This window comes from Orycteropus afer, unplaced genomic scaffold, assembly GCF_000298275.1.
Source record: "Orycteropus afer afer isolate SDZICR_OR568_19922 unplaced genomic scaffold, OryAfe1.0 scaffold00010, whole genome shotgun sequence".
Classification (NCBI taxonomy): Eukaryota; Metazoa; Chordata; class Mammalia; order Tubulidentata; family Orycteropodidae; genus Orycteropus; species Orycteropus afer.
Window position 1 is genome coordinate 21407192 of NW_006921597.1, and position 27532 is coordinate 21434723.

Genomic DNA, 27532 nt, shown 5'->3' on the forward strand with positions numbered 1-27532 from the left:
AAAAATATAAAAATAAAAATAAAAAAAGAGAAAAAAAAATTGGTGGAAGACAGGGCAGGGCACCCAGGCTCTGTCTGAGCACACAGACTGTGATGGAGTTCCTATGGGACCAGAAGGTAAGTGGGAGTGGGGGATGGCCGCACCTCCCTTCACCAAGCGGGTGTAGGGTATTAGAGTAACAAGTGGAGTGTTGTACCTTTTCAGTCTTGCAGGTACCGAGTGTTGTTGGGGTTGCTGTAAAGCAGAACTGTTCTTAAGCCCCGGGAATCTGTGAGGGGCTGTCTCTTTACATATCCAAAATAATCAAGCTTCTTTTTAAATCTTCAAAATGGCGGCACCCTCCAGACCAGCAAAAGTCCACAGCGCCGGCCACCTTTCTCTTTACCTTCTCCGTTTGTTCCCCAGCCACCCTGCACAGTCCTCTGTGCAGTCCCTGGCTAGCAGGGTGATTTTTAGGTTAATTCTTAGGTCCTACCACCCCTTGGGAATCTCCAAGCTTTCTGTGCCATCAGGATCGCTCAGGATCACTGCCAGACCACAGCTCCGTCTGTCTCCTTTTTTGTTATTTTCACGCCAATTCTTCTGCTAGTTGGGGTTTAGTCCAATTCTGCATCCTTTCCTTCAAGGCTCAGTGGTCCAGGATTATCTTCTGTGTCTGTGTTAATTGGTTTCCCTTTTCTTTGTTGAAGAGGGTCTGTGCCGTCTTTCTGCCTAGTCCGCCATCTTGCCAGATCAGGAATCCTCTATTTTCATTGTTACTAGTGAACCTAGTTCCATGGCAACATCCTTTACTGTTGAGCCTGACATACAAAGAACATCCACCATTGGTCTTTTAACAAGGACTCTCCTTTCATACTGGAAACATAGTCAGTTGTGGGTTCTTCAGTCTCATGTTAAAATTCTTTCTAATTTTTCCACCTTTCTGAATCTGCTGACCTCTTCCTCAGCACTTTATCAAGACTTTGACATTGCTACCTCACTTACTATTGGCTACAATTGTATCCAAGCTTTCAAGAGCCATTTCATCACCATATTAGGACTGATTCAAGATGTCTTTTGTCTTGGGAGAGTACTTCCATTTCAGTAAACTCCTTTGTCTAGCTTTATATTCCAATATTCTCTCCCCCTGTCCAATACTTTTATAATCAACTCCGACACATGTTCCACTGGCTCCTGCAAGTTCATATTATTCAGATTCTGAAATTCTCTGGTGAGAATGCTATTTCTTTCTAGATCATGGATCTTTTCCTGATTGGTCTGTCTGACCTATAAGAGTTATTGGCTGGGAGATAATAAGAAGAGGCGTGGACAGATTGTATGGAAGACAAGCATCATCTTGTTAGGAAATCCCTCTTTGAAGCTTTTGCATAGTCTCTGGACAAGGAAAGGCTGTTCTCCTCTAACAGTGGGGAGAAGGCAACTTTTTGCCAAATTGGAGGTGCCAGAGAATTTGAAAGCTCAGTTTCTCAGATACTTACATCCAAATGTCTCTATCATAGATTCAAGGTCCTACTCCTTCCCGATGAAAGTCATGACCTTAGCATAAGAGATCTGTTGAGGCTTGTAACTCTGCTACCTTTACATTTATATCTGAGCCTGATTTTCAACAGTCTGTTCTCAGCTACCAGAGATGAGGTGGTAGTTTTCTGACCTATCCCTGAAATTCTTTCTTCAGTATTCTAAAACATTTAGTTAGCAAAAGTCAAAACACTCCACACTCCTTATAATGGTCCCATATTTTTCAATATTAGAGAAGTTGTATAACATAATGCTTTGCATCCCACCAGTACCTCATCCCAAGCTGTCATGGCTAAGAATATTAGTATTTGTGATGCCATAGCATACCAGAGGTCATTGTCATGCCATTTACCACTTGTGATGGGGTTCTGTTGCCACTCAAGGTGAATGAGTCAGTTTCAGAAAATACCACTGGGACTGCTTTTTGGGACCACTTTTAGTAGCTTCTAACTTAGTTTATATTCCCCTAAAAGCAGAGTCTAGGTTGTTGTTAGGTGCCATTTGGGTGCAGGTAATTTATTTGGAAAGAAGGAGGAGTAAGGATGCAGGGAGACTGAGATAGGGAAGGAAGGAAAGCAGTGTAAGAGTGCATAAGTAAGGTTTCATTATAGGTGGTAGAAGCTTGACTCCAGTGGAAGTCCTGAGAAATGTGTAAAATTCCTCTCAGAAATGCCTGCAAAAATGAAGGGAGCCAAGGCATTTATCTACCCAGTTCCTGATGGAATTATAATATGGGTATTGCTTCTAGGACTTTAACTTCCCCGACTTCTGGTCTGAGCAGGCTCCCAAGCTTTGGAGAAGGCTCTGAGACAGAAAAGCAGAGAGAGAAGGGGACTTTGTCAGTATGAATGTTTATAGAACTGACCAAGCTGCAGGGCTTCAGAAGCATCTTTCATGGCCAGTTATCTGTCCATTCAAGTTTAGGGGCCTGAGAGTTGCTTTAGGGATGAAGGAAACATGGGGTTGTATAGGTTGGGCTTATGGTTTCTCTAGCAGTACAATTCTTTCAACAATTCTTATACTTCTTCTCTGTTTGCTTCCAGTCAATACCATATGAAAGCATGCACATCCAAAGATCACTTCTGATATTTTATTTACTGTTCTCAGTTATCCCCTTTCTCCTTCATTTTTATAGCAGTTATCTTGATGTCAACTGACACAATAGACTTCGATCAGAAGACAACACCCTTAATTGGATTTTTGCAGAGAGGCAAGTTCTTTGGGACAATCTTATATCATTCTATTAGGGTATAGAATCAAGTAGCTTTTCTAACTCTGAAGCCCCTCATTTCTTGACACTTAAGCCAAGCAAAGAGAAATTCCTTCCATCTGTGCTTGCCAACTGTCTTTGGGGAAGGTCCTTAAGTAGAAAGGCAGAGAGATGCTTATATATCTTATAACAAAAAAAAAAAAAAAACAACAACCAAACTCACCGTTTGGTTTATAAAGAGAGGTCAAGGAGCCAGAGATCCTTGACCTCTCTTATAAAAAACCCACAAAACCAAATTCATTGCTGTTGAGTTGGATCTGACTCATAGCGATCCCTCCTTGGGTTTCCAAGGCAGTATCACTATGGAAGTAGATTGCTCCATCTTCCTTCTAAGGAGTGGTTGGTGGGCTTGAACCGCCAGCCTTCTGGTTAGCAATCACATGACTTAGGCACTGCACCACCAGAGCTTCCTTATAGATCTTGCTAAAGCAGCCATGACCAGATAACACTGGCCAAAATTCTGAGATTGTTCAACCAGTTTTCCTAGAATTAAAGGCTCTAAAAGCACACAGTCTGCCTTCTAAATTATCATAGGACGCAGTGTAAATAATCACATATTTTCATAAAGCATTACAAAGATTTCCACCTTCTTAACCTGTAATATCTGTGTCCTGATAGTACAGATAGAGCCATCATTTGTAGGCTTTTGTTAAGGCAGCACCTCACATTCAATAACCAATTTCTATGTTTGTTAGGGCTTGTCCTAACATGTTATAACAAAGAGATTCCAAAATACAGTAGCTTAATAAGATAGAGGCAAGTTCTCCAGAGCTAAAGCACAGCTCTACCATTGTACATGGTACAATCAAGGCTGTGCCTGTCCTTGCCATGTCCCAGACTTAGGGAAAGGAGGAATCCAGGGCAAGCATCTTTAAGGTGGTATCTCAGATTTTGCACATCCAGCTTCCTTTCATATCTCATTGGCCATAGTCACTTACTCACACAATCTAGCTGCAAGGGAGAAGAGGGAAATGTAGATTGTAGCTGAGTCAGCTCTATTACTAACAGTATGAAGATGATAATGAATACTGGGAATGGTTAGCAATCTCTGCCATATTAACTGAACCAGTAACTCTCATGGAGAGTTAGTGATTTGAGAACCAGAAAGTTAGTTCAGAGAGCATAACTAATTTACACTGGTGACAGGCCACTAGAGAAGGCAAACAGGAAATCAGCCTGCCTAGGTACACCTGACCCAAGCCTTGGTCTTTTCATTGCCTCATATGTATAAGTTGGACAATGAACAGGGAAGACCAAAGTAGAATTGATGCATTTGAATTGTGGTGTTGGCTAAGATTATTGAAAATACTATGGACTTCCAAAAGAACAAAACAAATCTGTTTTGAAGGAGGTATATTGGGAATGCTTCTTAGAAGTGAGAATGGCCAGACTTTGTGTCATGTACTTTGGTCATGTATGTGAAGGGACTAGTTCCTGGAGAAGAACATCATGCTTGGTAAAGTAGAGGGACAGCAAAAAAGGAGAAGACCCTCAACAAGATAGATTGACACAGTAGCTGCAAAAGTGGGCTCAACTATAGCAAGGATTGTGAGGATGGCGCAGGATCAGGCGTAGTTTCATTATCTTGGACATGGGGTCACTATGAGTCAGAATCAACTTGAGAGCACCTAAAACAACAGGAGGTGACAAGATAATCTGTTTTTTGGGGCTCTCTTGATCCTGAAAAATCTTCCAGTTTTAATCACATGAAACTTGATTTCTTTTGATTCCTATGAAGCTTGACTTTCAGGCTGAGATTCCCATTTTCCTTATTTCCACATGTATTCTTGTAATAACCTCCCTGTTACTTGAGCTAACCTGAGCAAACTGTTGTTTCCTGTAACAAAAAGAGCCTCCCATATTGTTGCTATTCCTAAAAACCCAGTAACCAAACAGCATTGAATACTGTCCACAGGTAAGTTGTAGTGCTACAAGGAGAGGAAAGTTTCAGTTCCAACCCCCTGTGTCTCATTTGCATGCCTCTTATGAAAAAAACACATTCATGAATATGCTTAAGTGACTTAATGCCTCTAACTTATTCTGCAGAAATAAAGGAAAAATATGCCCATTAGAGGTTGTTTACTTACTGTCTTAGAAAAGTAATTGCATAAAAATTAAAATCGGATGTTCTACAAGCATCTGCTAATGTTGGATATCTGGTATAATTTATTTATTTTTTTATCATTTTATGCTAATAAAACTATAAATTTAGAGACAATATGCATTCCATTTCAGTAATACTATATATTTAAATACTTTTATTTATACAGTTTAAGAAATGGCTTAGTTTTGATGGTGCTAAAATAGGAAATCTTGAGAGATTTGTTTCTGGTTCATTGGCTGGTGTAGCTGCCCAGACCTGTGTTTATCCAATGGAGGTATGTATTATTATAAAAATTTCACTAAAGTCATACTTCCAATGCAAGCAAATTCTTTGTAAATGAATTCCCAATCAGAATTTTGTGTAATAAATTGATGTTTATAGCTACAGGATTTAAATCTCGTATTAACTTGGCTTGCACAGACATTTTTCTTTTTTCTTTAATACAGGGGTAGTATTATAGATGTACCAAGAAGATAAATAGTTTTGTTGATTAATGATTATAAAATCACTAACTCATTAATTAGGCAAATTTGTATTGTGTACCCACCAAGTTTAAGGTGTGTTGCTAGGTGATATGGGGAATCCAGAGAAGAATCAGACTTGTATCTTGGTCATGGAGCTTGTAATCTAGGAGGGGGATATGACAGATACATTGATACTGATGATACAAAATAGAAAATATAAATTCTAGAAGAAAAGTAAATTTGAAATACTATGGAAATTTAATGGGGGTGAAATTATTTCCAGCTAGGGATTTCATGAGAGACATGAATAGAATGTGTGAGGTTGGCTTAGAAAATATTTGGACATGTAGAGATGATGATGAAGGAGATTTCAGATGGAGATGACAGCCCAAGCAAAGCAATAGGGATTAAAAAATTAATAAATATTTGGATTTGGACTGTAAAGTAGCATAATAGCATAGGTGAATGGTTGGGGGATGATCAGAAAGGCTTTTGAGTACAGTTTAAAGAATATAAGTTTAATTTCTTAAAAATAAGAAGCCATTAAGGATTTTGGAGCATAAAGTATGATCTTTATAAGATATTTTATAGCAAAGAGACTAGAGACATGGGAAGACATAGATACAAGATTTTTACCATTATTTAGGGTAATGATGTGCTATTTTGTTAAGTGTCATTGAGTCAGTTCTGATTCACAGTGACCCTGTGTACAACAGAATGAAACACTGCCCTGTCCTGTGCTATCTTCACAATCATTGCTGTCTGCGAGCCCATTGTTACAGCCACTTTGTCAGTCCATCTCACTGAGGGTCGTCCTCTTTTTTGCTGACCCTCTACTTTACCAAGCATGAGGTCACTCTTCAGGCACTGGTCCCTCCTGATAATGTGCCCAGAGTACGTAGATGAAGTCTTGCCATCCTTATTTCTAAGGAGCATCTGGATGTACTTCTTCCCAGACAAATTTGTTTGTTCATTTTGGCAGTCCATGGTATAGTCAGAATTCTTTGCCAACACCATAATTCAATGTATCAATTCTTCTTTGGCCTTCCTTATTCATTATCCAGCTTTTGCATGGATATGAAGCTATTGAAAATACCATGGCTTGGGTCAGGCACACCTTAATGGGTAGGGAAAACTGACTCATGTTAGACCTGGAGTGATAACTGATAGAAATGACAGGAAATAGCAAGAGAGAGGGGGAGGAAGCTCTATCTGGGATCTGTGCCTGAGTATTTGGAAAATTTCTGACTGACTCTGTCTCTAACAGAGGTAGAAAATGGAGGAAGTAAGCTGGACTTTGGGAGATGATGATTTCAAGTTTGCATATATTTAATTTGAGTTATTGGTGGGACAACCAAGTTATGATTGTCAGCAGGCAGTTGGAAAATATGACTGAGATTTGAGAGACCGGTAGAAAGAGGATAGTTGAAGCCATGAGATTGCCTACGAAAAAAATGAAGTTTTTTTTTTTTTTTTTTTTTAAAAACACTGAGAATAAAACTTTTGAGAAGTCCTAAATTTAGGAAGTAAGAGGAGAAAAACATGCCAGTGAAGCAGGCAGAGAAAATTTACTATGGTAAGAGGTGAGTGTACGATGCACTATGAGAGCAGAAAGTTTTTTTTTTTTAACTTTTATTATGGTGAAAACATACACAACAAAATATTCACCAACATAACAACTTCCCTATTTATAGCTCAGGGACATTGATGACCTTTTTCATGTTGTGTCACCATTATTGTTATCCTTTTCCAAAATATTTTACCACTATTAACATAAACTCAGTGCCCTGCAAACAAAAGCTTCCCCTTTTCCCACTCCCTCCTACCCTTGGTAAACAATAATAATCTTTTATATATATATATATATATACATACATACATACATGTTGTTGCTCTTATGTGCCATGGAGTCGGACCTGACTCATAGAGACCTCTCCTTGGGTTTCTGAGGCAGTATCACTACGGAAGTAGATTGCCCCATCTTCCTTCTGAGCGAGGAGTGGCTGGTGGGTTTGAACTGCCAGCCTTCTGGTTAGCAGTCAAGTGCCTTAGCCACTATATATAGATCTTTTGTTTGTTTGTTTCAACCTATCTAGGAATTTAGCCTCCCATCCCTGGTAACCAACAAAGAAAATTTCTTTCTATGTATAAACTGTTCCTTCACTTTTTAGAATAGTGGACTAATACAATATTTGTCCTTCTGTGATTGATTGACTTATTTCACTTAGCATAATGTCCTCCAAGTTCATCCATGTTATGTAGTGTTTTGCAGATTCTGCATTTTTCTTTAGGATTGCACAGTGTTTCATTTTGAGTATGTACCACAGTTTGTTTATCCATTCCTCAGTTGATGGGCACTTAGGTTGTTTCCATATCTTTGTTATTGTGAATAGTGCTGCGATGAACATGGGTGTACATACATCTGCCTTTCACTTCTTTAGGATATACACCTAGTAATGGAATTGCTGGATTAAATGGTACTTCTATTTCCAACTTTTTAAGGAATCACCATACCGATTTCCACAGTGGTTGTATCATTTTACAGTCCCACCAGTAGTGTATGAGAGTCCCAATCTCTCCACATCCTTGCCAACATTTATTATCTACTTTGTTGAACTTTGCTGTTAATGCTGAGGTGAGATGGTATCTTACGGTTATTTTGATTTGCATCTCTCTAATGATCACAATGGGAGCTCTGGTAGCATAGTGGCTAAGACACTTGCCTGCTAACCAGACGGCTGGTGGTTCAAACCCACCAGCCACTCCTCGGAAGGAAGGTTGGGCAATCCTACTTCCGTAGTGATACTGCCTCGGAAACCCAAGGAGGGGTCGCTATGAGTCGGGTTTGACTCGACGGCACATAACAACAACAACAACAACAATGATCACAAACATTTCCTCATGTGTTTGTTGACTGCCTGGTTACCTTCTTTGGTGAAGTGTCTGTTCATATCTTCTGCCCATTTTTTAATTGGATTGTTTATCTTTTTGATGTTGGGGTGCTGGAGTTTTCTACAAATTTTGGAGATAAATCCTTCATCCAATATATCATTGCCAAATATTTTTTTCCCATTCTGTAGGTTCTCTTTTTACTATTTTGGAGGTCTCTTCATGCACATAAGAGTTTAATTTTTAGCAGGTCCCAGTCATCTAGTTTATCTTCTGCTGTTTGTGCATCTTGGGTTATACTTGATAGTCTCTTTATGCCATAAATTAGGACCCCTAAGTTTGCCCTTATTTTTTCTTTAAGGAACTTTATAGTTTTAGGTTTCACATTTATGTCTTTGATCCATCTGGAGTTAGTTTTTGTGTATGATGTGAGGTATTGTTCAGTTTTTCTGCAAATGGATACTCAGTTTTGCCAGTAGCATTTGTTGAAGAGACTATCTCTTCCCCTTTGAATAGATTTCAGCCCTTTGTTGAAGATCAGCTTACCATAGGTCAAAGGATCAATTTCTGTGTTCTCAGTTCTATTCCACTGGTCTGTGTGTCTGTCATTGTACGAATACCAGGCTGCTTTGACAACTGTGGTTGTGTAGTAGGTTTTGAGATCTGGGAATGTGAGACCTCCTACTTTGTTGTTGTTCTTCTTCAGTAGTGTTTTGCTTACCTGAGGTCTCTTTCCTTTCCAAATAAATTTAGTGATTGATTTTTCCATAACTTTAAAGAATGTTGATGGGGATAGGGATTGCATTGAATGTATAGATTGCTTTGGGTAGTATTGACATTTTCATAGAGTTCAATCATCCTATCCATGAGCATGGTATGTTTTTCCACTTATGTAGATCTCATATAGTTTCTTGAAGTAGTATTTTGTAGTTTTCTTTGCATAGGTCTTTTGTATTCCTGGTAAGATTTATTCCCAAGCATCTTATCTTTTTGGTAGCTATTATAAATGGTATTGATTTCCTTATTTCCTTTTCAGAGACTTCTTGGCTGGTGTAGAGGAATCCAACTGATTTTTGTACGTTGATCTTGTATTCTGCCACTATGCTAAATCTTTCAATAAGTCCCAGTAGTTTTTTTTTTTTTTTTTTTTTTTTTTTTATTGAGTCTCTTGGGTTTTCTATGTATGGGATTATACCATCTGCAAATAGGCACAGTTTTATTTCTTCCTTACCAATTTGGATGCTTTTGATTTCCCTTTCTCTCCTATTGCCCTGGCTAGGACTTCCAATACAGTGTTGAATAGAAGTGGAGATAGAGGGCATCCTTGGCTTATTCCTGTTTGCAAGGAGAATATTTTGAGCCTGTCTCCACTGAGAATAATGTTGGCTCTTGGTTTTGTATATATGCCCTTTATTATACTGACAAATTTTCCTTCTGTTCCTATTTGCTGAGGGTTTTTGTCAGGAATAATGCTGGATTTTATCAAATACCTTTTCTGCGTCAATTGATGTAATCATTTGGTTATTTTCCTTTGTTGTTTTTGTGATGGATTACACTGATTGTTTTCCCTATTTGAATCATTCTTGCATACCTGGTATGAATCACACTTGGTCATGGTGTATTATTTTTTTGATAATAGAGTGGGATTCCGTTGGTTAGGGTTTTGTTGAAGATTTTCACATCCATATTCATAAGGGATGTTGGTCTGTAGTTTTCCTTTTTAGTTGTGTCTTTGCCTGGTTTTAGTATAAGCGTTATGCTTGCTTCATAGAATGAATTTGGGGGTGTACAGTCCTTTTCTAGGCTGTGGAATAGTTTGAGTAGGATAGGTGTCAACTCTTCTTTGAACATTTGATAGAATTGTACAGTGAAGCTTGGCCAGGACTTTTTTTGGTGGGGACCTTTTTTTTTTTTTTACACTTGTTTAATTTCTTCTTGTGGGTCTGTTAAAATTTTCTACCTTAGTCTGTGTTAGTTTAAGTAGGTCTTATGTTTCTAGAAATTTGTCCATTTCTAGATTTTTTGATTTATTGGAGTACAGTTCTTCATAAAAACCCACTGCCATCAAGTTGATTCTGACTAATAGTGACCCCCATTGGGTTTTCAAGACTGTAAATCTTTACAGAAGTAGATTGCCTCATCATCCAGAACAGCTGGTAGATTTGAACTAGCTAACCTTCTGGTTAGCAGCCAGTTGTATTACCCACTCACCACCAGAGTGTCTTCCTTCACAGTTCTGTTATTATCCTTCTTATTTAGTTCCATTGTTATGTCACCCATTTCATTTATTATTCATGTTATTTGCATTTTCTCTTTTTATTAGTTAAATTTGCTAGTGGTTTGCCAATTTTGTTAATCTTTTTGAAGTATCATCTTCTAGTCGTGTTAATTTTTTCTATTTTCTTTCTGTTCTGTTTATTTCTGCTCTGATCTTTATTATTTCCTTTCTTTTGGAGACTATAGGCTTCTTTGGTTGCTCTTTTTCTGGTTGTTGGAATTGTTGGGTTAAGATGTTGATTTTGGTTCTTTTTTAATGTGTGCAGTAATTGCTATAAATTGACTTCTGAGTACTGCTTTCATTGTGTCTGAAAGATTTTGCTATGTTGTACTTACATCTTCATTTGTTTCTAGGAATTTTTTTTATTTCACAGTTTATTTCTTCTGTAACCCAGTGGTTCCTGAGCAGTGTGTTGCTCAATTTCCATGTATTTGATTTTTTTCCCCTGGTCTTTCTATTATTAATTTCTAATTTTATAGCATTGTGATCCAAGAAAATGCTTTTTGTAGTATTTTGATGTTTTCAGATTTATTGAGGCTTATTTTGTGGCTTAGCATATGATCTCTTCTGGAGATGTCCACTGGAAAATAATGTATATTGTGTTTTTGTTCGGTGGAATGTTCTGTATATATATTTGAGGTCAAATTGGTTGATTGTGTTCTTGAGATCTGTGTCTTTGTTGAGTTTTCTTCATTGTTCTGTTCTTTATCAAAAGTGGTATGTTAATGTCTCCTACTACTATTACAAGGAGCTCTGGTAGCATAGTGGCTAAGACACTTGCCTGCTAACCAGATGGCTGGCGGTTCAAACCCACCAGCCACTCCTCGGAAGGAAGGTTGGGCAATCCTACTTCTGTAGTGATACTGCCTCGGGAAACCCAAGGAGGGGTCGCTATGAGTTGGGGCCGACTCGACGGCACATAACAACAACAACAACAACTACTACTATTACAGAACAGTCTATGTCTCCTTTCACTTCAGTTAATGTTTGCTTTATATATTTTGGAGTTTTTCATTGCGTGCATAGATATTTATTATGATATGCTCTGTTGGTCATTTCACCCTTTTATCATCCTTATTCCTTATGCTGGATTTTGTCTTGAAGTCTGTTTTATCAGAAATTAAGATTGCTGCTCCTGCTCTTTTTTGATTGCCATTAGGTTGATAGATTTTTTTAAGTTTATTTTTATCTTTGTGTCTAAGGTGAGTCTCTTGTAGGCAGTGTATTGATGGGTCTTGTTTTCTTATCCAGTCTGTCACTCTCTTTCTTTTAACTGGTGCATTCAATCCATTCACTTTTAATATAATTAATAATAGGTATAAATTTACTGCTGTCATTCTGTGTTTTTTGTTGTGGTGCTGATGGTTTCTTTGTCCTGAATATTTTTCTGTACTGAATTCATTTTGTTATCAAGTTGTCTTTCACTTTTCATCATTAGTGTTGCTTTCATGTTTACTAAGTCATTGTGATTTTCTCCTTTCTTGTTTTGGTTAGAAGCTTTATTAATTTAATTTTATTTTTTTTTGGTGGTTGAATGCAATGCAGTGAAACCACTGCCATAGGGTTGGATCTGACTCATAGCGACCCCTCCTTGGGTTTCCAAGGCAGTATCACTACGGAAGTAGATTGCCCAATTTTCCTTCCAAAGAGTGGCTGGTGGGTTTGAACCACCAGCCTCTGGTTAGCAGTCAAAGGCCTTAGGCACTATGCCACTACCCTGTAGTAAATTCTTATCTAAGTTTGTAATGTTGTTGTTGTTGTTATGTGCCGCCGAGTCAGCCCTGACTCATAGCGACCCCTCCTTGGGTTTCCGAGGCAGTATCACTACGGAAGTAGGATTGCCCAACCTTCCTTCCGAGGAGTGGCTGGTGGGTTTGAACCGCCAGCCTTCTGGTTAGCAGTCAAGTGCCTTAGCCACTATGCTACCAGAGCTCCCAAGTTTGTAATAGTCTCTTCTATATTGACATTGTCCTGACTTCCCCTCCATATGGAAGTTTTGTAATTATACCATTTTTTATCTCTATTTGCTTTGTAGTTGGTATCATTTACAGATTTACTCCTCTAGTTCTCTATTTCCTGTTTTGTAAGGTTATTTTAGATTTGAGAATTCTTTTCCTGGGTGGCTTTATCGGTGGTGTTTTTACATATCTTAATCTTAGGTTGTTGTCTTCTGTTGTTGGTTTTCTGTTGGAAAGATTCCTTTTAGTATTTCTTGTAGGATTGGTCTGGCTTTTACAAATTCCTTTAATTTCTGTTTGGGAATGTCCTAATTCACCATCATATTTGAGGGACAGTTTTGCTGGGTATATAATTCTTGGTTAGCATTTTTTTTCTTTCAGGGTTTTATGTATATCATCCCATTGCCTTCTTGTTTGCATGACTTCTGCCAGGAAATCAGAGGTTATTTAGTTTTCCCCATGCTACTTTCAGGACTCTTTCTTTGTCTTTGGTTTTGGAAAGGTTGATTATGATATGTCTTGGTGACTTTCTCTTGAGGTCTATCTTGTATGGGGTTCATTGAGCTTCTTAGATGGATATCTTTTCATCTTTCATGATATTGGGGGAGTTTTCTCCTAGCAAGTGTTCAACAATTTTCTCTGTGGATTTTTCTTTTTTTTCCCCTTTTCTTGTTCTGGAATTCCAATCAAATGTATGTTATTTCTTTTGATATCATCACATGTAACTCTTAGGTTTTCTTTATTTCTCTCATTCTTTTTTTCTGATTTTTCCTCATACAAGCTGATGTGAAGGGATTTGTCTTCTAGCTGCAATATGTGTTCTTCAGCAGGTTCTATTCCACTCTTTTGTTCTTCCAATGTGTCACCCATTTTCCTAATTTCAGTGTTCATCTTCAAGATATCTAATGGCTGTCCTTGTATTACTTCTACTTACCTATTTATTCTGTCATTTTGTTCTTGTATGATTTTCCTGAATTCTTCAAGGGTATTGTCTGTCTCTTCCTTGGTTGTGATTTATGGTTCCCTTGAGCTTTTGGTAGGTCCTATAAAGATATATCTTCTGACTTACTTATCAGGTACTTCTATTACTTGTTCTTTCTTAGGGAAATTTCCCAATTCTTTATTTTGGTCACTTGCTTCTACTATCTTGTCCTGTTTCTTTGTTTGAATTGAAGTTGTCTCTTGTCTCTGAGACATTTTTAAATTGTTGTTTTTATTTGTAATTTTTATTTATGATTATGTATCGGTTTGTTTAACACTGCTTTTTTATTTTGTTTTGTTTTAGTATATCCAGATGAGTGGGGTAGCTGTGCTTCTTTGGTTGTTAGCTTGGTAGCATGGGGGAACTCCTTAGCTATCTCTGGACTGGTGAAATGACTCATGGGAATATGGGTGCAGGTCCCTGTTTGTCAGGAAGAGAAGGTGCAGTTGGGATGAGCAGGTGTTGCCAGTCATCTGTTTTTGATCCATTGGTGTAGGAGCAGGTAGTGGTGCTCATCTCTTGGGTGAGGTAGTTGGTATAGTAGATATAGCTGACTAGTGGAGAGTCAATGTCCCCCTCTTTGAATTCCTTCTGGTCTGTCTACACTGTATCATTGCTGCTGTGTGGGTTCTGTGAAGTCCCCCTGCACGCCCCCTCTCATCAGTGTCTGATGCCTATATTCAAAATGGCTATGCTTTGGCTGGTTCCAGCCTCTTCACTCTCCTCAGTTGCTGATGTTGCTCCATTTCCCTTTCTAATCTGTGTTCAGTGTAATTCTTTATCTTTTCATTTGATGCTCAGAATTCCAGGATCATTATTTGTATCTATTTCACTTGGTTTTTCCGTGTTTCTGTTGTAGAGGGATTGGATGGATTTAGTAGGTTGCCACGTTGTCTGCACCCTATAGAATTTTTTTTTTAAAGTAATGATCTTCACTTTTAAATGATTGTATATTTTTCTTAACTTGCATTTTGGCTATGGTTGCTTTATTTTGAAGCAATCATACTATCTCTAATGGATTTGTTTCAGAACATGTTGCCTCACAGCACATTGAAGAAATTTGAGTGGATATATCAGTCAAAGCCATAGTGATTATCTTTATTTTCTTGTTTGAATAATTTAAAAAATTCTATACTGTACCTGTTTTTCACAGTTAAGTGTCAATTAGTAAGAAGTCTAAGTATGTTTAAGTTTTCTCTCTTTTTTTATTTCTATGATAATTAGTAAACGATGTGAAATAACACAACTCATCAGATTGTTATATGAGTTGGGTGAATCTGAGCAATAGATTTTTACTCTACTCTTTCACATTTAGGTTCTAAAGACCGGATTGGCTGTAAGTCAAACTGGACAGTATTCAGGGATGATTGATTGTGGCAAGAAGCTTCTAAAGCAAGAAGGTGTCAGAACCTTTTTCAAAGGTTATGTTCCAAATGTGCTAGGTATTATACCTTATGCAGGCATAGATCTTGCTGTTTATGAGGTAAGTTTATTCTTATAATATGGCGTTATGTGTCATATTTGCAAATATGGCACAATAACAGTTTTTTGTTCTCAAAATCTGGTTGTAATTTACTTTTCATGAAGGAGCTTCTGACCAAGAAATGAATTGAATGGTTTTTTTTTTTTTTTAATTTTATTTGATTTGGGTGAAGATTTACAGAGTAAATTCACTTTTCATACAGCAGTTCACATAATATACTTTGTCTCATGGCATTGACCAAAATTTACAATGCAACAGCTCCCCTCCCACTTCCTCCCCATAGTTACCTCTTCCCAGTGTCCATCCCTCCATACTCTTCTGCATCCTGAGCTGTCTCCCTGTGCATAAGCAGCCCTTCCTTCTCCCATGATTGTTCTCTCCAGGGCGTGTGTCTACTTGAGGTAAATGTTCAACTCACATGCCTGTACTTTGTTTGGCTGGAAACCACAGGAGTGGCTTCAATTCCAGACCTGAAGGGCAGCTAGGGGCCATAGTCTCAGTGGTTCCACCAGGCTCTATTGGACCAGCAAACCTGGTCCCCACCTTCTTTTTTTTTTTTTTTTTTGCCTCCAAATGATTTTGAGTTTCGTTCCACATTGTTCTTCCTCTCTATGCAGGATCTCCTACATCCCTTCCAAGTGGATGACAGTGGTAGTTGGGCACCATCTAGTTCTTCTGATCTCATAGTTGTATAGGTTGCAGATCGGATGGTGTACCAGTCGCTAGGACTGATTGTTTCCATTAATTTTGATTTTCTTCTTCTTGACGAGGAGAGACCCATTGTTGCATCTAGATGGCAGCTTGCTAGCTTTTAAGGTCCCGGTCGCTACTCGCCAAAGTAGGAGGTGGAACAATGTTTTGTATAGTATGTTATGCCAGTTGAGCTTGATGTCCCCTGTGACTATGGTCCCAAGCCCACAGGATCAACGACTCACTCACTCTGGGTAGCTGGCTGTGACCAAGTAATGACCATAACCTTGCCCCTTGTCAGCTCTACTATATACCTGGGAATTCTGATCATTCACATAAACTTATAGGACCATTGTCTGCCAACCCTATATATGATCTTGGATACACTCCCCATTTAGACATAACTAATTGTATAGCCTGTCCTCCTATCTGTCTGTCCATATACCCATGTTTTCTTTCACTGACAACTCAGTACTGTATATGCAAAAGGGTTCATATTTGTTGTCTGTACTGCCCATGTACCTCTCTATGTCTTTCTCATCCTCAATGCTGCCATATTGGTCACTCACATTTGGTTCATTGCCCTTCTCTTCACCCAAATCAATATTTATCTTTATCTAACAGCGTTCCCTCCCCTCCCCTCCCACCCCTGGTAACCAACAAAGAAAATTTCCTCCAATAGATAAACCTTTCCTTCACTTTTACAATAATGGACTAATACAATATTTGTCCTTTTATGACTGACTTATTTCACTCAGCATAATGTGAATTGAATGGTTTTATTTGACTTTTCATTTTTTCTTTTTAAATCAGCATTCTGGCTATCTAATGTTTTATTTATTTTTATTGTTTTGGTAAATTATTTTTGGTAATAACCATTATGCACTTAAGTTCTGATAAAATAGTGGTTTTCAATTCCAGTTATATATCAGAATCATCTGTGGACCTTTTTTTTTTTTTTAGAAAATGGGATTCTTGGGCTACATCCTGAGGCATTCTGATTTAAATAGTCTGGGGAGGGGTTTGGGATTAAGATTTTTTAACACCCCAGGTAACGATGTACAGCTAAGATTGCAAAAACTGAGGTGTTATGATATGGATGTGAAAATGAAGAATCGAGAAGAGTAGTAGAGAGGAGGGGAGGCTGCATGGAGATAGGGAAAAATGCTAATACTGATCAGGCAGGACTCCACTTTACTCCCATGTTGGCTAGTCATTTCATTTTATGACCGTATAGCCATTTCAGATAGATCATCTTTGGTAGTTAAGGTTATGTTATGTATATAGTTTCTGGAATAGTTTGAGTAGGACTGGTGTCAGTTCTTTGAACATTTCATGGAGTTCTTCAGTGAAACTGTCTGGGCCAGGGCTTTTTTTGTTGGTAATTTTTTTATGACCTGTTTAATTTCTTTTTTTGTTCTGGGTCTGTTCACATTTTCCACCTAGGTCTGTGTTAGTTTAGGTGAGTAGTATTTTTCTAGAAATTTGTCTATTTCTTCTTCTAGATTTTCAAATTTGTTGGAGTATAGTTTTTCATAGTATCCTGATACCCTTTTTATTTCAGTTGGTTCTGTTGTGATATCACCTGATTCGTTTGTTATTGATTTTATTTGTATCCTCTCTCTCTCTTTTCTTTTGTTAAATTTGCTAGTGGTTTGTCAATTTTATTAATGTTTTCCAAAAACCAGCTTCTGGTCTTGTTGATTATTTCTGTTGTCTTTCTATTTTCTGTTTCATTTATTTCTGCTAAAATCTTTACTATTTTTTTCTTCTGGTGACTGTAGGCTTTTTTTGCTGCTCTTTTTCTAATTGTTGGAGATGTGGGTTAAGGTGTTTATTTTGTCACTTTGTTCTTTTTTGATGTGTGCATTTATTGCTATAAATTGGCCTCTGATCACTGCTTTTGCTGTGTCCCCCAAAATTTGGTATGTTGTGTTTTCATTCCCATTGGATTCAAGGAATTTTTGAATTTCATTTTTTATTTCTTTTATTACCCTGTTGTTTTTTAAAGAGGGTGTTATTCAGTTTCCATGTGTTTGCTCTTGTTCCATTGATCTTCCTATTGTTGATTTCTAATTTTATAGCATTGTGATCTGAGAAGATGCTTTGCAGTATTTCAATATTTTTAAAATTTATTAAGGCTTGCTTTATGGCTTAACATTTGGTCTGTCCTGGAGAACGCTTCATGTGTACTGGAGAAAGAATGTTTGTTGTGCTGTTGTTGGGTGAAGTGCTCTGTAGATGTCTGTAAGGTCAAGTTGGTAGATTGTATTGTTTAGTTCTGCATCTTTGTTGAGTTTCTTTCCAGTTGTTCTATCTTTGATTGAAAATGGTGTATTAAAGTTTCTTACTATGACTGTGGAATCATATTTGCCTTTTTTAATTGTGTTCAAGTCTGGTTTATGTATTTTAGAGCTCTTTCATTGAGTACATAGATATTTATTATGGTTATGTCCTCTTGTTCAATTGATCCATTAATCATTATATAATGTTCTTCCTTGTCTCTTATGATAATTTTTGTCTTAAAGTCAATTTGACCAGAAACTAATATTGCCACTCCTGCTCTTTTTTGATTGCCATTTGCTTAATGTATCTTTTTCCAACCTTTGATTTAGTCTATTTTTGTCTTTGTCTCTAAGGTATATATATCTCTCTTTTTTAAATTGTGATTTGGGTGAAAGCTTACAGAGCAAATTCACTTTCCATACAGCAGGTCATGTACACTTTGTCTCCTGACATTGACTGCAGTTTACCACAATGCAACAGCGCCCCTCCAAATTCCTCCCCAGTTACCTCTTTGCTTTGTTTTTCCCTCCATGCACTCCTGCCCCCTGAGCTGTCTCCCTGTGCATACACAGCCCTTGTATTCTCCCATGATCGTTCTCTCCAAAGAGTGTATCTACCTAAAGTAAATGTTCACCTCATATGCCTGTCTTTTGTTTGGCTGGAAGCCACAGGAGTGGGTTCAATTCCAGATCTGAAGGGCAGGTAGGGGCCTTAGTCTTAGTGGTTCCATCAGACTCTATCAGACCAGCAAACCTGGTCCTCTGAGGTATGTCTCTTGGAGACAGCATATTGATGTTATGTGTTCTTATCCAGTCTACAACTCTCTGTCTTGAGTGGTGCATTTAATCCATTCACATTCAGTGTAATTTTTGACAAGTGTCAATTTGTTGCTGTCATTTTTTTATGTGTTTTTTTGTGGTGTTGCTGATTTCTTTGTTCCATATAATTTTCTGTGCTGAGCTCATTTTGTTTATGAATCATTTTATCATTTCCTTTGTTGCTATTGTTTTAGTATTTACTAGATATTTGTACTTGTCCTTTTTTAATTTTGATGTGAAGGTTTATCATTTTTCTTTCAGATTACCCTGTGATTTATAATTTTCTTCCCAACTTTAGAACAGTCCATTCTATCTTGCAATTTTCTTGACTTCCTCACAGTTTAGAAGCTCTGCAACTACACTACTTTTTCCCTCTTTTTGGTTTGTGGTTCTCAGACCAAATCTCAAACTGGATCTCAAAACCTACTGTACAGCCACAGCAGTAAAAACAGCCTGATATTGATACAGTGACAGACACATAGAGCAGTAGAATAGATTGAGAAGCCAGAAATAGATCCATCAACCTATGGTAAGCTCATTTTTGACAAAGGGCTGAAATCCATTAAATGGGGAAGAGATTGTCTGTTTAACAAATGGTACTAGCAAAACTGGATATCCATTTGCAGAAAAATGAAACAAGATCCATACTTCACAACTGCTTGAACAATTCTCTTAGAAAGATCAGCACGAGGCTGGTCCCCGTGAGGTGGAGGTTAAAGATGTCCCAAATGTCCAAACTACCATACCACTCCATCATTTCAGACATTAACTCCTCCTCCTCCTTCCAGTAATTTCCCCAGTCTTAGGGTTCTGTATTTAGCTGTAACGGCTCACAGAACTCACAGACACCCAAGGGTTCATCTTACGTAGTAGTGGTGGAGGCTGGCAGGCTGGCGAGTCCCACACCCGTGAGTAGGTCTGGAGGATCCTCCCAACTCTCGGGATTTGATGAACCTCGATCAGCAGATCAGATGATGGCTGCTGTCCCAAATCCAGGGGTGAGATGAGGATGATCCAAGACACAAAGCCCAGAGCAAGAGGAGAGTGAATCTTCCAGGAGATTCGTAGGTATACCCTCAGGGAAGCTAAGGGTGGTGATTTGAATTATACCCTCCAGCAAGGCAGGACTCAAGCTACATTCCACCTGTGTTGCCCCAACAGAAATAACCTAAATCCCATCACAGAGTCGATTGCTGGTCATTATAGGGAATGACTACTACCAGCTGCCCAGCTGATACCTGACCTTAACTACCACACCACTCCAAATAGGCATGGATAATGGGATTTACAAAACATCACAGAATGGAGGACAATGGCTAGAAGGGCCACATCAAGCAATTCACTGCAACACCATACACAAAAACTAACTCCAGATGGATCAAAGACTTAAATGTAAAACCTAAAACTATAAAGTTCCTCATGGAAAAAATAGGGGCACATTTAAGGGCCTTAATTTATGGCATAAAAAGACTGTCAAGCATAACCCAAAATGCACATATAGCAGAACATAATGTAGATGACGGGACCTTCTAAAAATTAAATTTTTATGTGATTCCATAGACTTCTCCAAAAGAGTAAAAAGAGAACATACAGATTGGGAAAAAATACTCGGCAATGACATACCTGACAAAGGACTTATGTCTAAAATTTATAGAAAACACAGTACCTCAACACCAAAAAGACAAACAATCCAATTAAAAAATGGGTGGAACACATGAATAGACACTTCACCAAAGAGGATATTCAGGCAGCCTGCAAATACATGAAGAAATGCTCACAATCATTAGCCATTAGAGATGCAAATCAAAACAACGAGTTACCATCTTGCTCCAGCACTAATAGCAAAGTTCAACAAGACAGAAAATAACAAATGCTGGCAAGGATGTGGAGAGATTGGGACTCTCATGCACTGCTGGTGGGACTGTCAAATGATATAACAACCGTGGAAAGCAGCATGGCGATTCCTTTAAAAGTTGTAATGAGAAATACCATTTGATCCAGCAAGCTCATTACTAGGTATATATCCTAAAACAGTGAGAACCAGGACAAAAACAAATATATGCACACTTATGTTCATCACAGCACTATTTACAATAGCAAAAAGATAGAAACAACCTAGGTACCCATAAACAGAAGAATGGATAAGTAAACTATGGTATGTATGCATAATGGAATACTGTGCAACCCTAAAGAATAATGTAGAATCTACAAAACACCACATAATGTGGATGAACTTGGAGGACATTATTCTGAGTGAAACAAGTCAATCACAGAAGGACAAATATTGTATTAGTTCATTATTGTAAAAAGTCAAGGAAAGGTTTATAAATGAAAGTAAACTTTCTTTATTGGTTACCAGAGTGGGAGGGGAGGGGAGGGAACACTGCTAGATAGGTAGAGACAAGTATTGATTTGGGTGAAGGGAAGGGCAGTGTACCAAATGTGAATGATCAACATGGTGGCACTGAGGAAGAGGAAGACTTAGAGAGGTACATGGGAGGTACAGACAACAAAGATGAACCCTTTTGCATGTACAGTACTGTGCTGTCAGAGAGTGCAATCACTGATGTACAGGTGGATGGATGGACAGGCTGAATGATGAGGTATGTCTAGGCAGGGGGCATTATGCCCCTGAACATGTACAGGGTTAGCAGACAATGATTCTACATACATATTTGTATGTGCTGTAGAATGTCCAGGTATATAGTAGAGCTGACAAGGGGCGAGGTTGTAGTGGCTTCTTGGCCACAGCCAGTACCTGGAGGGAGCAAGTAGTTGGCCCTGTGGGCTCGAGACCATGGTTGCAGGGGACATCAAGATCAATTGGCATAACATACTACACAGAAACATTGTTCTACATCCTACTTTGGTTAGTATTGACTGGGGTCTTAAAAGTTTGCACATGGCCATCTAGATGCAATGATGGGTCTCTCCTCATTCAAAGCAAAGAAGAATGAAGAAAACCAAAGATGCATGTAAACAATTAGTCCAAGGGACTGGTAGACCATGCAATCTTCAGTCTCTATGACTGTGAGACCAGAAGAACTAGAGGATGCTACCACTTTCAAACACTCAGAGGGGGACTGGTGCAGGAGATCCTGGATAGAGTGGGAGAACAATGTGGAAAAAAACTCAAATTCATTAAAAAAAAAAAAAAAAGTGTATTTGCTGGTCTGATAGAACTTAGTGAGACCCCTGAGGCTATGGCCCCTAGCTACCCTTTATGTCTGGAATTGAACTCAATCTTGTGGCTTCCAGCCAAACAATAGGCAGGTACATGGGATGAACATTTACATCAGGTAAATGCACTCCTTGGAGTGATCAATCATGGGAGAACAGAAGGGCAGTGCTTGCACAGGGAGATAGCTCAGGGGGGCGGGAGTGCCTGATAGGGAAGGACACACAGAAGAGGTAACTATGGGGAGGAAGTGAGAAGACAGGGGTTACATTGTGGGAAATTACAGTTAATGTCATGATACAAAGTGTATATGAACTGCTGTGTGGAAAATGAATTTGCTCTGTAAACTTTCACCAAAATCACAATAAAAATTTAAAAAAAAAGATAAAGAAGAATTCAAGCCTTGAGTTACAATACTGAAAGATTCTATGGGCAAAATATTGAATGATGAAGGAAACATCAAAAAAATATGGAAGGAATACACAGTCACTATACCAAAAAGAATTGGTCGATGTTCATCCATTTTAGAAGGTGGTATAAGATCAAGAACCAATAGTATTGAAGGAAAAGTCAAAGCTGCACTGAAGGAATTGGCAAAAAAAACAAGGCTCCAGGAATTGATGGAATACCCATTGACATGTTTCAACAACTGGATTCTGTGATGGGGGTACTTACTGGTCTATGCCAAGAAATTTGAAAGACAAGTACCTGGCCAACTGACTGGAAGAGATCCATATTTGTACCATTCCAAAGAAGGTGATCCAACAGAATGTGGAAGTTATCAAAAAATATCATTAATATCACACTCAAGTAAAATCTTGCTGACAATAATTCAGAAACGATTGCAGCAGTGTATTGACAGAGAACTTCCAGAAATGCAAGTTGGATTCTGAAGAGGATGTGGAATGAGAGATATTATTGCTGATGTCAGATGGATATTGGCTGAAAGCAAAGAATACCAGAAAGTTGTTTACTTGTGTTTTATTGACTGTGCAAAAGCATTCGATTGTGTGGATCATAATAAATTATGGATAACACTGAGAAGCATGGGAATTCCAGAACACTTAATTGTGCTCATGTGGAACCTGTATGTAGACCAGGAAACTGTTGTTTGAACAGAACAAGGGGATATTGCATCGTTTAAAACAGGATGGGAGTGTGTGAAGGTTGTATCCTTATACCATACTTATTCAATCTGTATGCTAAGTAAATAGTCTGAGAAGCTGGACTGTGTGAAGAAGAACATGGCATCAGGATTGGAGGAAGACTTACAACCTGCAATATGCAGATGACAAAGCCTTGCTTGCTGAAAGTGAAGATGACTTGAAGCACTTGCTGATGAAGATTAAACACTACAGTCTGCAGTATGGATTACACCTCAACATAAAGAAAACAAAAATCCTCACAACTGGACCAATAAGCCGCATCATGATAAATGGAGAAAAGATTGAAGTTATTACAAATTTCATATTACTTGGATCCACAGTCAACACCAAAGGAAGCAACAGTCAAGAAATCGGACACCATATTGCACTGGGCAAATCTGCTGCAAAAGACCTCTTTAAAGTGCTGAAGAGCTAAGATATCTCTTTGAAGACTAAGGGGTGCCTAACACAAGCCATGGTGTTTTCACTCCTTTCGTATGCATGTGAAAGCTGGACAATGAATAAGGAAGACCGAAGAAGAATTGATGGTTTTGAGTTATGATGTTGGTCAAGAATATTGAAAGTACCATGGACTGCCAGAAGAAGGAACAAATCTATCCTGGAGGAAGTAAGTACAGCTGGAATGCTCCTTGGAAGCAAGAATGGCCAGACTTCGTCTCACCTACTTTGATCATGTTGTCAGAAGGGAACATTCCCTGGAGAAGGATATCATGCTTGGTAGAGTGGTGGGTCAGTGAAAAAAGGGGAAGGCCTTCAACAAGATGGATTGACATAGTGGTTGCAATGGTAGAGTCAGGTATAGCAAGGATTATGGGGCTGGAACCGAGCAGGGTTTCATTCTGTTGTGTACATAGGGTTGTTATGAGTTGGTGCCACCTTGACAGCACCTAACAACAACAACAACAAACTGTAAGAGAATAAATCCCTGTTTGTTAAAACCACCCATTTGTGGTATGTCCATTAAAGCAGCACTAGGGAACCAAAACATCTTAATAACATACCCTTTGGCTATAAAAGCAAGTGAGAGTGTGTGATCAAAATAACTCAAATTCATTCTCAACACAGGAACAGCAGGCACAGGCACAGTGGTACTTTTGGCAAGTGGTACCTGCATCATGTGAAAGATAGCATTTCATTTATCACTTAAAAAAATATGCTTATATGTTTTGTAGAAGTGTAAAATACTATTATAGTATGCATTTCTTTTCCTTTTTTCTTCTGTGATCCTATTAAATCAGTTGCTGTTGTTTATGTTGCGCTTCTTCCATTATTTCATTTCTACAATTTAATATCTTGCTTTCATACCAGACTGACTACATTTTTCTTTCTTATTGTTGCATGACTGTAATAAATGCACATTGAGTGAAGACATCTTGAAATTTACTTTTTCAGAATATCAGATTCACATTTTACAGTAATTGCCCCAATGTATAATGGTAAAGTTGCTATCTTTAATAACATGAAAAGTTCTAAGAACACTCAGTGATGATATAAAAGTAGTTATAAATCTTGATACTGTTTTCAACCAAGTATTTCTAAAATAGTTTTCCCCAGCCATTTTTATATAAGGGAAAGAAAACTTATAAATATGAATCTCTCTTAAGAGTTTAAGATGTTGTTTTGTTAGACTAGGATGGATTGTGCAGACTTCTCTACATTGTTCTGTTAATATCTCTGGGACTCTGCAGAATTTTGCTTGGGTCTTTGGATATCGTACCAAACCAAACCAACCAAACAAAACACACACAGAGATGCAAATATAGGAGGACCACAATGATGTTGTATATTTATTTGAAAATATCTGTGCACCCTTTCCCTGATATAACAGAAGGAACATTCAATCTCTGTACAGCCAGGAGTGCGGATCAATCTTTTGTTAAGATTTAGGAAAGAACTCTGTTATTAAAATCAATTGACCAAGCTTGACTCCCATTTATAAGCTTTGTGACTGGTCCCAATAACTGAGTCTCTGATTTAGTTTCTCACTTATGAAATTATCAAATGGAAAAACAATATTGACCTGTCAGTTTTCTGTAGGGATTAAGTCAGATAACATTTATGGAAATTCTCAGTATATTCTTTCATAAAGAAGTTGCTTAAGAAGTTGAAAGGGAGTGAACAAATACTAACATATTAGTAAAGTATATTTACTACTCTTCTCTGCCAGCTTTTGAAGAATTATTGGCTAGAACATTATGCAGAAAATTCTGTAGACCCTGGCATAATGATTTTGTTGGGATGTTGTACATTGTCTAACACTTGTGGTCAGTTAGCCACCTTCCCTCTGAACCTAATTAGAACAAGAATGCAGACTCAAGGTGAGTTATGTTTTTGTTGGCTTATTTAATGATGCAATAATAACTAACTTAGAAAGCATGCTTTAAATGAGCAGAAATTAATGATTTCAGAAACAGAAAAACTATATAAATGATAAATCAAAAGCTAACTCTTTGATTTTTAAAGCATGAATCTTGAATTTCTGTTTATTGACTAGAGCCTTTTGTGGTAGATAGATTTTATTTCTTCTCCCAAATTCTTGTCGGAACGCTCCACATTTCCTTCAGTTATTGATGATCTCTTTAAGGAGGTTGCGATTAGGAAGTACCGAGTAGAACAACAAAGGTTTTGCTTTCTTCAAATTGTATTAACAGTTACTCATTGTGAACATGTAATTTGCCCCTAGTTCTGCTGTTGCTGTCATGTACTACAGCAGGAACTTAGTAAATTTGTGAAATTGAAGTCAATTATGTTGTGCTCTGATCCACATGAGGAGGAGATGCTAAGCAGGAAGGAAAAGTATGTTATGTTTCTCTCAGATTAGAATGTTAGTAATTTAGATTTTAAGAAAATACCTTTATCACCTTTCAAGAAGAAAAAAGTAAGCAACTCACATAATTCTATTAATATCTTCCTGAGTAAAATATTTAAGGAGTCATGTGGTAAGTGATATTCTACATTCTTCCTCTTACTTTATTATTTTAGTTAGATTTTTAAGTTTAATTAATACTGGAATTCAGGTGAAAAGCTTTCTATCCATCCAGTCACCCATCCATTCTTGTGTTAAAGTATGTCATGCCCAGCTCCAAAAGCTCCTTTGAGTTCCCTTATGAAAGATTCAAGTGTTTTCTGTGATGATATGACCAGGCACTAGTCACACATGGCTATTGAAAGCTTAAAATGTTACTAGTGCATCTAAAAGGAGCTCTGATGTACAGTGCCTAAGGTATTTATTTGACTTCTAACTAAAAGGCTGGCAGTTCAGACCGACCAGCCACTCTGCGGAAGGAAGACTGGGCAGTCTACTTTGGTAAAGATTTACTGCCTCGGAAAACCAGTGGGAGTTGCTATGAGTTGGAATCGACTTGATAGCAGTAGGTTTAGGTTCTTTTTTTTTTTTTTTTAATAGTGTATCTGAGAAACTGAATTTTTAGTTTTATTTAATTTTAGTACTGTAACTGCTACATTACCAGAGCTCCTTAATAAAAATTTAAGGAGTCCTTAAGTGCTCAGCTGCTAACCGAAAGGCTGGTAGTTTGAACCCACCCTGTGACTTTGTAGGAGAAAGATCTAGGGATCTGCTTCTGCAAAGATGACAGCCAGGGAAACCTGTGGGGGAGTGCTGCTCTATCACATGGCTGATTCGGGTTGGAATTGACTTGGTGGCACCAGTAAAAAAAAATTAAATTTTGTTCTAAGTATCTTGTAGTCACCATATTAGACAGAACAGGACTATCCTGTAGGTGGGGAGAGAGATGTACGCTGAAGTAATTTGGACCTCTGTAAATTCTCATTTATCATTATCTTAATGTGTATAGAGTAAATACTGAATTATACTGTTGTTTGTTTCTTTTTTTTTTTTCCCCTCATTATATAGCTCTGGTGGAAGGAGGACCAACACCTTCTATGATTCATCTCATTCAAGAAATATATCACAAAGATGGAAAAAGGGGATTTTTCAGGGGTGTTACCCCAAGCCTCATAAAGGTGCTTCCTGCAGTAGCCATTGGCTGTGTGGTTTACGAAAAAGTGAAACCTCATTTGGGATTAACCTAGGAGTGAAATACTGAATTGTGTCATTGCCACAGTCACTTAATTGTATTGCAAAACCTGTGTTGTAAAGAAATATTTATCTTTCTGTAAAAGGAAAGACATTATCAAGTAATTGTAAAATATTTTCTCTTTATTTTATGTCATAAAATCTATAAATTAAATAATCATTTTGATAATATCTCTTAAGAACTTAAAATCTTTAATATCTACACAACTATCACTATTCTCCCTTGAGTCTAACTTGAAATTTGTTTTGATTGGATTTATACATAGCATAGAGTAACATTGTAAAACATTTGGTCATTTGTCACAGTTTATGTTAACCTTTTTGTATTTAAACACTTTTTTTAAAAAAAGCTGAGCTTGAAATGTTTTATACACTAAAAGAAAAATCAGTG

General features: G+C 37.8%; 1 protein-coding gene across 1 annotated transcript in view; it reads left to right on the top strand.

Moving 5' to 3' along the window:
• Window positions 1-27137, top strand: part of LOC103204725 (calcium-binding mitochondrial carrier protein SCaMC-1-like) — a 97520-nt gene extending 70383 nt beyond the window's left edge. Inside the window, exons 7-10 of the mRNA XM_007949925.1 lie at window positions 5059-5166; window positions 14779-14946; window positions 25252-25402; window positions 26959-27137. Of these exons, the coding sequence (XP_007948116.1) occupies window positions 5059-5166; window positions 14779-14946; window positions 25252-25402; window positions 26959-27137 (606 nt within the window). The remainder of the gene's footprint in view (window positions 1-5058; window positions 5167-14778; window positions 14947-25251; window positions 25403-26958) is intronic.
• Window positions 27138-27532: the final 395 nt, after the last annotated feature.